The sequence below is a fragment of the Meleagris gallopavo genome, chromosome 1, assembly GCF_905368555.1.
Source record: "Meleagris gallopavo chromosome 1, MGAL_WU_HG_1.1, whole genome shotgun sequence".
NCBI classification, from domain to species: Eukaryota; Metazoa; Chordata; class Aves; order Galliformes; family Phasianidae; genus Meleagris; species Meleagris gallopavo.
Window position 1 is genome coordinate 72687981 of NC_139404.1, and position 12329 is coordinate 72700309.

A 12329-nucleotide genomic window follows, 5' to 3' on the forward strand; every position below is an offset into this window, starting at 1 on the left:
CTTCAAATGTCCCTCATGCATGAGTTATAACATGGTTGCTCTTTCTGTACATGCAGTAACATGATATGAACACTTCAGAATGTTGAAACTAAATAAAATAAACACCCAAGCTAGAAACAAGGAGTTTCTTCCATGGATGGGGTAAGGCTTAGTTTGAGAAAGTTGCCAGTGTCATGCGAGAAGCAATGACAGGGAGCTGGAGTCCTCCAGCTGCTGCAGTTTGATTTCAGAATTTTTGCCCTAAGTACGCACCCATCAATTAGCGGCAAATGGGGCTGATGGGGAGGGCGCAGTGCAGTGCTAACTCAAGTGGTGGCAGATGATTGTATGTGTTTTGATGCATTGGCTAAACACACTTTTGTGAACAGCAAAACATATGCAGTTGTGCTTTCCATTCTGATAAAGGAATTTGGGAGTAAGTTTCAAGGTTGCTGAAAAAAATCATCATCATCAATTTTTGCAATTCTATTTTCAGTTGACATATATAAATTACCTGCAAATTTTCAAATGGAATTTACTGAGTTGCAATCATATATTCAACTCAAAGGAAATTGATCATGTCTCTCTACTATTTATAGTATATAGTATATTTATAGTATATACTTTGCTATGTACTATGTACTTTACTTATAAAACTTTTCTTACAGATAAAAGTATCTCTTGTTTTACATTATTCACGTTCTTGTCACATTATTCATGTCATGGCCTTCTCACAGTATGTATATTTGTTAGCAACTGTTCTAAAGAACAAACACAGGAACAGAAAAATTTCATCCAAAATCTCTGATGAACACCGTGAGAACTCAGTAAGAATTTCAGCTACTGCCATCAAATCAGACTAATGCATTAGTTTCACAAAAACACAATCAAATATCTCACTAGTTTTATGGTTTTGTTGCTCTTTTTCTTTTAATGTTTTAATAAAAATATTAACAGTTACAGTAAATTTTGTTACTTATATGCATTAAATATATTATATATTTTATGAAGACTTATCTGAAATTAATGCCTCTAGTTTAATTATGTTGGCCCATAACAACAGAGGTGGATGCTGGCGTGATAGTACCAGATGTTGAATCTTCCAATATTCCATTCTGTTTTGTTGCTGTGTGACAGATGGCAGCAGAGGGGTTCTCTGACAGAATAATGTCTGATATGGAAGTGTGTATGAAGCAAAGGTGCAGAACTAAATTCCTTCATGCAGAAAAATTTGCACCCACTGACATTCATCAACACTTGCTCAACATTTATGGAGACCAAACAGTAAATTGTTAACACAAAGAGGCGATAGTGGTGCATCTCAGTAGTGAAAACAGTGACCACGGGTCACCTCCACTGGTATAGGTTTTGATGATCATGACATGCAGCCTCCTGTTCATCCCTGGCAAAAATGCATAGCTAGTGGTGGTGACTATATTGAAAAATAATGTTTTGTAGCTGAGAACTTGTTCTATCAAATATTATTACTATACTCACTGTATCTGTTTTAGTTTCCATGGACATAATTAGGCAGTGTTATTTTTGAAACAGTCTACATGTGTGTGGCTCGACAATTCCTCTTCACTCAGTGTGGCCCAGGCAGGCCAAAAGTTCTGACAACCACGACCTAGCATGTGGCTGATGAGATCTGTGTCCTTGAACTCCTGCTAGGTAGGTAGCCCTAGGAGACTTAATATCATGGAAAACACATACAGCTGACAGCAGAAGCCAGGCAATGCCCTGCATGAGTGGCTTAGTTCAGTTTGGGGTTTTGATGCCCTCTAAAAATTTCTCCCAAGTATATATCTGGATGGAAGCAAAATGCTAATGTGACACTGCAACAACTGTCCATCTACCCTTGTTTAGCTGGGAATGTAGAAATGTTGTAGTACAAAATAAAGACATGTAGCCTTCTAACACTCCCAGAGCATCCTGGATACTGCAGCCTGTGGCTAAGGCACCCTTCTGACACAAGTATGCAGGACTTTTGATTATAGTCTAGTGATTACACTTCTGAGCTCAACTGAGAAACACATATGTGCTGCTGGGAGAGAAATGCAAGAGATTTCTAAGCAAACACCATCACTGTAGATGCTGCTGGATCTAACACAACATGACCTGGTAGTGACCAGCTCACATACTTTTGTTTGCAACCTGTCTATTGCTTCATTCCTGATCAAACTGCTGACAACAGAGGAGGGATTCATCTGCAAGGTAGATGTTAGTTGTTAGATGTTTCATGTTATTGTCGATGTGTGCCTCAGCTGCTGTTACATGCAAACCTTTTCAACAAAGATGGTGAAGTCCTGAGAATGCTTCAGCTCACCCTGGAGAGGACATCAACTGTCTGGAAAGATGATTCAGTTTTTGGGCTTCCTGAATGTATTAGTTAACAAGCACTTGCTGACTGCAAACTTAGATCCTCAGAGTACGTGTTGGCATCTTCCCACCTGTGCCTGAACAGAGCAGTTGTGCAGCCAAAATAGCTCTGAAACACTGTTCCTAAAACTGGTCTCTTTTCTTCTCTCCTCTTGCAGTGAGGCACTGACCACTTCCATGACTCACTCTCCTTTAACCCATTCTTCCTTTCTCCAGTGAATGAGAAACATGACAAGGGTTACACATCTATCTGCCTCATGGTATTTCGATGTCTTCAGACATGGTGAGTATAGTCAAAGTATGAAGTGATATTACTTTTCCTCCATTCCAGGGGACCAACAGGCAGTCCAGATGTGTACTAGAAATACTGTTCTAATTTGGAATAAGTCTTGTATTCCATTTAAAGATCTAACCACACTTCCTAAGTACCAAGGATCTGAGGACTATCACTTCCACCCCAAGTAGCTATGGTCAGGACTTGGGGATGCATCGTTCCTGATACTGATCAGCTAGATCAGCCTAGTATCTTCCTATCTCCTCTTTCTTCACTAACACAGCAAGGGGAATTGGAAGAGGATAGGGGAAGAATGCAGGGGAAATCAAAGACAGGGTCATTTCCTTGTGAAATTAAGCAACAAAGTGTAACAGCTGTCAAAGCTGAATTCTAAGCTTTAGACTTTCAGTGTTGTCCACCATGCAAAAATAAATGAATAAATAAATAAATAATGCCCCTTCCCTCCCCCCCCCCCCCAAAAAAAAAAAAAACAGGAAAGAAATCACATCTGCATGAAAACTTCAGTATTAAGATTTTTTCTTTGAACATGAGGACAGATCCAGACCGAGGGATATAGAATTGGTGTGCAAGAGAAAGCCCTTGCTTGAACTAATGGAACATAAAACATGAAAGTTACATTCACCTACCAAGTAGCAGAAATTGTCTTTAACCTCCAGCACTGATTACTGTAAATTATGTGAAAGACTTTCACAGTCAGTCTCTCGGAAAAAAAACTCACTACAATCACCAATAAAAAATGTAATTTCTGCTTTTCTATTAATGATACTACTTGAATGGGCCATCTAATGTCACTTCTTATGCAGTGTCCCTGTTCGTACTGTAATGAGAAGACCATATATGTAATAAACTAAAAGTAAATTAAGTTCTAATTAATTAATTAATTAATTTCCTCCTAAAAATGTCAGGAAGGCATTCTGTCATTTGTACCTGCCTGGAGGAAATTAGCATATGAAATCTCAGTGAGATCTCTTGTTTTGAAACGGGAAGGTGATATTTATTTTAAACAGCTTACTAAGTTATTTTCTCTTACCCATACTCTCACATGCACCAAGGCCTGTGTGCCCAAGTGGCCTGGCCAGTGTTTGTGACACGGAAGATGATGGAGGCCAGCTGTTACATCCTTAGTACATATCTTGGTTTCTTTTTGGGTGGTGATGATAATCTGGTTTTTGAACACATCTTTTATATATGCTTAGGGAGTCAGCAGTTGTAGTGAGGTAATACTTTTCTTCAGAAACTTGTTCGCATCAGCCTCTAACTATCTTAGGCAAGTTTGCTGTCCATTGTTTTTTTATTAATTGGTAGTATCTATTTGGCTACACATCTGTTCCATTTGTGGGCTAACAAGAAGAGGAGTAACAAATGCAGGGTAGTATAACTGTTGTTGTCATTGTCCTGTGATCAATGTTCAAGTCTTCTACACTGTGGTCCAATTCAATGCGAGCCTTCTGATCTTAGTGCCAACAACATACTAGTGGTTTTACTGCTGTTAATTGACTTCTTGCATACTCAGATAGACCATTTTCATAACCCCTGCTGTACTATTTTTTCTCCTGCTTTCATACAGCATTCAGATGTTCTGTCTGTAAAAGTATTTTTGTTACAAATCTCTTCATGCTGGCCAACTCAACTGCAGCAAGACCCATTTTCCTAAAGATAATATGATGTAGCCCCATGTTTATACCAGGGTTAGGAGAATTTTATGGAAGTTGTTCAAAACCCGCAATACTTGCCATGCCACAACAGTCAGATTTCTACCCCTTCTCCTCTTTTCCACCACCTGCCTGGATATTCAGCGCAGCAAGGAGAACAAATTTAGTATGACTTTCTGCTTTTGAATGAGGGACTGCTCTTCCCAGGCCTTAAAATAGGCAGAGATGTTTAATAGATTTGAAAATGGAACCTAGGAGCCTAGGTCATCGTGCATTTTTGAAAGACATACTCTGCATCTGTATCACATTACTGCTCAGCTGCTTGGCTTTTCCTGGAGTATCTGAAAGTGGATATGTGCTGCTGTGTTCCAAAGGGGGCTTATTTTAATATTGTACTAAAATACTGACAATGAAATCTTGTTACTTTAATTAGGTGGCAACTACCACAATCTTGGATCTTAAAACTTTGAGTAAGAAAAGATTGAGTGCTGAGGTAAATTTCTACCAGTATGGACTTCACAGGATTTATTTTACTGTAAATGTTACTGCTGTCTTTCTTGATGTCTCCCAGATTTTGCTGGGCACACAATGCCAGAACAATATATCTCAATATATTTCAGTATATCTGAAAAATCAAAAAGATGCCTTTTTTCCAGAGACAGTTAATTCACAGATTAAAAAGACAAAGCTTAACCAAAATGAAATATCTTTTAGATAAGGCGCTCTAGAACTTACACAAAAATTCTTATTCAGATCTCTTTGCTAATACACCAGAATTCAGAAACCTGAAGGCTGCAGATATATGGGATGGACTCGTTTTGGTTCCAATTCAGAACTGCTGAACAATATAAGACTCTGATGCAAACTTCAGTTCTCAACTGCACACCATTTTGTCTTAGGCTAGGTATCAAGACACTCTGTCTTCAAGGAAGATCAAGGGTACCAGGACACAAGAGGTACTTCCCACAGAATGGTCCTTTCATTTAGGCCAACAGAGTGGCTTGGTGGGAATCTGTGGTGGCAGATATGTCAGCACAATTTAGAGAAGCTGTTTTAGTCACATACTAGCCTTGCTATAAGAAAACTGACAAAAGCGATGGAAATCTGGGATGAAAAGCCAGCTCTGCATACTCTTGTGTCTGCTATGTTCTGCTGCTCTTAGGACACTAATGATGTGTAAACTGCAAAATTATGCTTCAAACATTTCTTAGGGAAAAGCAAGCAATACTTAGAAGTAAATATTACAATACAAATTTTAAAGACAGTGATGTCTCCGAGGGATTAAGCTTTTTCTTTATAGGAGTCACATGCTTTGGGAATGAGCAGATCTTCAGACTGTACTATAAAACAACATCAGAAGTCAATATTCTGTCCCTGTAACAGTGGCCATGAGAATTTGTCCCGTCTTCTTTCGCCTCCCACAGAGGCTCTGTAGCTGTGCTAAAAGGCTGTGAAAAAAATGATGGCACTCCTTGCTAAGAATTATATATGAACTTTGCATAGCTGAAAAATCATGAGACAAAATAAAAAGTGGTAGAGAAAGTGCTATGAAGATTTTCATTGTGAACAAGAGGCAGAAGATAACTTGAGTACTTGCTTCAACCAAGTCAGAGATGTTCTCAAATTCTGCTTGATTACAATCCCCTCTCAAGAGCATAATCAGTATTTCATACATCACTGACTCCAACTTCTCACCTTCAAGGTTGCCATCTCTTCCCTGTCACTCACAGTGCTTAGATTTGTGGCCTCATATTACATCCCTGTTAAAGTGAAACTGAGTGTCACACCCGATATGCTCATTTCAATTGTACGTCTGGGGGCTCTTCTTACTAATGCTGAGGCATCTCAAATGACACACGTTCTATGCTATGAAAAAATGCCAGATATATTAGCAAAAGTATTTGCATAAAGCTCAGTAGTTTTTCTCGACCTAGCGTATTAATGAGCCCCATAACACTACATAGGATGGATGACTGATCATAGAATCATAGGATCTTTTGAGTTGGAAGGGACCTGTAAAGGTCATCTAGTCCAAATCCCCTGTAATGCACAGAGACATCTGATAGATTTCAAAGAATGAAAACAGCATCAATGCAAAATGTAATCAATTAAGTTAGACAGTCTCAAGAAGAGGAAATGAAGATGCTCATAATTTACAAAAAAAAAAAAAAAAAGAAAGAAAAAAAAAAGAAAGAAAAAAGAAAAGAAAAAAAAAAAGGAGCACTTGGTCTTGACAAAAAGAGACTATGAAACAGTAGGGAGGAATAGCCATTTCTTTCTCTCTAGTTCTTTAAAGCATTATGAAAGTCTTTGTCTTACAAATGTGCTGAGATAGCTCTGAGAGAAAGACTTTCAATTTGTTTCCTTGGAGACTGCAAGAGATACAGAAAGCACAATAACACTATTTGATACAAAACACTATTTTTCAACATAGTCACCATATGTTATGCATTTTCACCGACAATGAACAAGAACCTACATGCTGGGCTTGTCAATATCTGCATGGCTTTCCAGCACATGGCTTGTCATTCACATCACTGTTGCCACTGCTGAAACACACCACACACCACCTCACTGTGTTAATATTCACTGTTTGGTCTCCATAAATGTTCAGCAAACATCAATGAATGTCAATAGATGCATTTTTTTTTTCTGCAAGGAGGAATTTGGTTACATGCTTCATATGTGATTCCACAGAATCACAGAATCAAAGAATCATAGAATCATAAAATCATTTGAGTTGGAAGGAACCTTTAAAGGTCATCCAGTCCAACTCCCCTGCAATGAACAAGGCTATCTACAGCTAAATCAGGTTGCTCGCAGCCTGGGCCACCCTGAACTTGATTGTCTCCAGAAACTGTGGCATCTACCACATCTCTGGACAACCATGTCAGATGCCATTTTGTCAGACTGCATTTCTCCTGCCATCTGTCACATGGCAACAAAACGTAATGGAATATTGGTGGGAAAGTTCAACCTCTACTGCCATACCACCAACATCCACATCTGACATCATGGGCCAATGTAATAAAAAAGGAAGTATTACTTTCAGAGCAGCCCTCATAATTGCACAACTGAATGAGTATTCAAAAGATTCGATCCAAGATTCATCCACTGTGTAATCCACACATCATTCCCACATAAATGTGATCACTTGTAATTCACCTCAGTGAAAAATACAAACACTTAACAACATTAGCAATGCCCCTTTCTGCTTATAACTTCAAGTTCAATGCTCCTGTCTGCACAACGGCTCGTTAGAATTGCCACTGCAAACATAAGTATGTTTGAATAAAAGCAGCAGGAGCAAGTCCCATCTTTCACTTTGCTTATCTCTGTGTAATGGGTCACAAGCAGTCCTTTCAGAGGTACAGACAAGCTGTTAGTGCTTGGACCACTATAGTAAGGGGTGCCTTGGATTTTCTGGGTATGCATAAAAACAGAAACAGCCACATCATGCCACTTCTCCCCAGATACTGAGCTACTCTGATGTACAGTGATCATGCTGCCAGGCAAGCAATTGAAAAGTTTTCATTGCTCACTGGTGAGGTCCATTACTGTTTTTACATCCTCTTCTCTAAATAAGGAAGTCCCTGTGAGACCTCTGCCTGCCCAAACAATTTGATTCCATTGCTTTTCACAGCCAGTAAAACCTCACTCCCTCCTCTGGTCTTGGATGACCGCACTCATCAAAATTCAGTCATCCCGGAAGAAGAGCAGGTTAGTGTTACACCATAGCAATCTTACCTCTGATATTCTGTTGATGTCAGTGATGATGTGGGGAGCATCAGCCTCTGCACTATAAAGATTGGTCAAGCAAGCAACACTGAGGCCACCACGGGAGTGCAAGATCTCCAAATCATGGTCCCCAACAAACTGAGTGCTGTTGGCCTGTCTCTGCTTCCAACCTGATTGCTCTTAGGCTTTAGTTTCATGTCAGCATTCTCCATTTGCTTTCCAAAAATAAGCCTATGCCACCATACTGAAGGGAGAAAAATAAGAGGGGCGATATTTTTAGGACCATTAATTCTGACCACGTGCCCTGGAGGTTGACCAGATGACCGCTGCACAAAGACTTCTCATCATTATGTCTTGTGAAGCCACCATTCAATGGACATTGACTGTTTTTATTCTCTTGGGTTTTCTAGCTGGGATTGCTTCAACACACCGAGTTGTAAGCAGAACTAATGGAACATTGCTGGAAAGAGGATGGCAATCTCTGTTATCCAGATCCATTTCTGAGATGTCAGAGGAAAAGTCAGATGTGAACTGGGAGAATGACTATTTGCTAGGAATCAAGAGGCAGCGGAGGCTCTACTGCAATGTGGGCATCGGATTTCATCTTCAAATCCTTCCAGATGGAAGGATAAATGGAGTTCACAATGAAAACCAATACAGTGAGTTGCATTCAGAAATGAACTAGAATATATGTCACTTAATTGCTGTGAACTCTAGTAATTACCATTCATAGAATGCAAATATTATTAGTTGAAATTACCAATCTGTGCTACATCTGTTGCCCTTTAAAATTCTCTGAGATCAATAGACATTCGAATCCCTCATGTTGAAACATGTTACAAATGCCTAGACAAATTTAGATACAATTTATTTTTGCTGTGCTTTACTGCACAGACCAGAGAAGATGAACCAGGTTGAAAACTTACTTTCTACTGCATTTTCTTGCTACTCACCTTCTCATCTGCCTTTTGAATTCAGGAGACAGTCTCTGAGCTCCTGTGATTTTGGAATCCTAGTCTTGGGACACTCTGTAACTGAAGAGTTACAGAGTTACAACTGATCTGCTTGTTCTTGCGGCTGCTGTTCTGCATCTGTAAGATTAGAAGAAAAGCATCCTGTGGGTTTGAATTTGTCTTTGAAGGCAGTAGCTATAAATTTTGTAGCTATCACAAAGGGCTTCAAATACAAGCCATACTTCTCTAGAGATCAATGTCATACTCTGTAATTATAAATTAAGCAGATACAAAAAATTTAAATATTAGAAAGCCTAGGAGAATTTGAGAATTTGACAGATCTGTGAGCAAAATCGATTCGAATCGACAAGAACATGATTCCAGAATAATCATTGTAAGATCCTTCAGCATGTAGGAGAAAACAAGCGAACAAAAAAAAAAACCCAGATAATTTATGTGTACTTCTATTATGCACAGGCAGGAAAATAATTATAATAAAAAATATGGTATGTTCACTAGGGATTTAAAATAAATCAATTATCTGAATTGCCTTTGATTAGCTATAAATTCTGTGATAATTTTTCTAATGAACTTCTTATTTTTTAGGCCTCTTTGAAATATCTACTGTAGAAAGAGGTATTGTAAGCCTGTTTGGTGTGGAAAGTGCTCTCTTCCTTGGAATGAACAACAAGGGGAAGCTGTATGGAACTGTGAGTATAAATGCAAATAATGTTTCAAGCTTTAAACAAAAGCTTTAAACTTTTTTTGTTGTTTATTTGTTTTTCCTCCACTGAGAAATATCTGATTTCAAGTAGAGAAAACTGCCTTCCAGCTACATAAAGCCAACCCAGGCTAATATCATCAGTGTTATTCAAAGCAACAAGTGGTGCAGCTGTTAAAGTTTTTCAGTAGGTTGTACAGAGAGTACCCTAGGAAGCTGAATGTATTTTGCAAATAGGACAGATCAATTAGGTGGTGTCTTCTAAGGGCTTGGCACTGCAAACATGTTCTAGTAACAGAGAATCCTGCTCATGCCAGCACTGCATTATGCTTACAGGTGTGCTGTGAAAAAAACCCTAAGAGGTAAAGTGTATGTGTGAATCTGTGCACTGATGTGTATGTATATGCCTGTGTAGGAGAGAGAATTAGAGCTATCTATGCTAGCTGTAGTTAGTAAAATCATGACAGTGTTCCCCTTCTTACCAAAACAACCTTGCCAGGAAGAATAGGGAATTCTACTGTACTAAGCCCACATATCCATCTGGGGCTATTTTAAGAATGTTTTTTGAGATCATTGTCAAAGAGTGAAGGAAGAGCTATAGCTGTTAACTATGATACGCAAGTCACACTGAAACACAATCAACATCATTCTCATCTAGAAAGTGCTACCTGTGCTTTTTAAATACAGTTTAGTCTCTGATACCTGAATCTTCAGTCTCAAAATTTAGTAGAAAAGACATTTGTTAGGAAGCTTGTTTGAAAAAATCTGACTGGGCAATGAGCAAAACCAATCCATCTCAAAGTAATGAATAATACTGAATGAGTTAAGCTCCTAAATTTTATTTTATTTTTGATCAAGAAACAACAAAGTCAGTTCCTTTGAAACAGTTGTAATCTATAAAAACCATTTCAATGCTTAATAAAATACCAAATAACGAATGATTGGTAATTATTATTGATTCCTTCTCACAGAAATAGTGACAATGTGATATTTTAAGTTTCCAATTTGAGAATATTATTTTGCTCAATTTTGAGTTCAAACACATAAAAGTTCCAGAAGCCCAAAAGCTGTGCTAAATGAGGCTTTCTAAAGAAGTGCAGGATCTGGATCCAGAGCGTCTTTTGATATTTGTCTGTCTGTCTATCTATCTATCTATCTATCTATCTATCTATCTATCTATCTATCTATCTACCTATCCAGTTATCTATCTGCATATTCTAGTTTCTACTCAGTCTCAATTGTTTTCAAACATATTTTTAAAAGCTGTAATAGGTGTGCATTCACATGATGTCCTAAGCTAAGCTCTAATAAGCTTTGAATCATTTTATTATAAAGATGTTCAAGTAGAACAGCACTGGTAGTGTCTCATGTGCCAGGCATCTTATGTCAGGGAATTATTCTTCTTGCTCTTTTAATTTTCTCAGTGCTCTGCGTTCTTCTCTTGCTATTCCTTGGATGTCCTCTCCCAGATAACTCCCTTTCCTTGGATTTAGGGGACATAACATTAAAATAAATACAACAGTTTTCCCAGATTAGAAATTATTGCATATCCCGCTAACAGTTGAATATCATCACTTATGATTTAATAAAAGAAACATTTAATGATAAACAAAGATTTTATTCAAGGAACCAGTTCTTCCCAAACACTGCTAATTGCAAAAGAACTGAAGCTTTTAGCAGCCAGCACATTATTCTTTCATAAATCACAGTGCTTCTTGCAGAGGGGAGGTGTGAAATAAAGCAATTGGATAAAAGGACATGATACTGGCAAATTATTGTTTACAAAAAAAAAAAAAAAAAAGGAGAAATACATGATTTTCATTTAATTTGATCTGCCACAGGAAGTACGCAGTCCATTATCCAGACAGGTGACATCCAAGTTCACGTAACAAGAAATTAAGCACAGAGTGGGGAGATTTATTGTTAGATATAGACACAATGGCACCACCAGTTGCACTTGATAATAAACTCATTATCTGTAAAAACATTAGCAAGATAAGTGATCTGAGTCTTTCTGAAATATTAATTACACCTGCTTTTTTTTTTTTTTTTCTCTCTCTTTCTTCCTGTTCTATAGGCTGCTTTCCATGATGAGTGCAAATTCAAAGAAACCTTGCTGCCCAACAACTACAATGCATATGAATCAAATGCTTACCATGGTGCTTATATAGCACTCAGCAAACATGGGAGAGTGAAGAAAGGAAATAAAGTTTCTCCTGCGATGACAGCAACCCACTTTTTACCAAGAATATGAGCAGGATCAAAGGAGAAGATCTAAAGCCCAAGAAAAACTACTTCATTTTGCACACTGGAATAATTTCCCAGGTAAAGTATATATGTTGTTCATTGAAAAAAACAAAAACAAAAAAACCCACAAATATATGTGTATGTATATATTTGGATGAAAATATTTGTACTAGATTCAACATAGAGAATATGTATTCTGATTTTACATGGCTGTGTGACTCCTTTGTTGCTGATCAAAACAAAATACAACTTGGAGTGCAAAGGGAAAGAATGTATTTGAAAAACGTAGAATTTCTGTGATAATTATCTAATCAATTGTTTATTATTTACAAATTAATATTAATTACCTCAGATAATAAGCCTTA

The 12329-nt window shown here is 37.8% G+C and overlaps 1 protein-coding gene across 2 annotated transcripts; it reads left to right on the top strand.

Moving 5' to 3' along the window:
* The first annotated feature begins 2525 nt into the window (after window positions 1-2525).
* Window positions 2526-12015, top strand: FGF6 (fibroblast growth factor 6). 2 transcript variants are annotated; one of them, XM_085233897.1, is made up of 4 exons: window positions 2526-2641; window positions 8454-8702; window positions 9603-9706; window positions 11795-12015. In XM_085233897.1, exons 1-4 carry the CDS (start codon window positions 2578-2580, stop codon window positions 11969-11971), a joined length of 594 nt encoding a protein of 197 aa, XP_085090023.1. In that variant the 5' UTR covers window positions 2526-2577; the 3' UTR covers window positions 11972-12015. The 2 variants fall into 2 exon arrangements, with proteins under 2 accessions (XP_085090023.1, XP_003202616.1); XM_003202568.5 differs by lacking the exon at window positions 2526-2641 and having other exon boundaries at window positions 8363-8702.
* The last annotated feature ends 314 nt before the right edge of the window (window positions 12016-12329 follow it).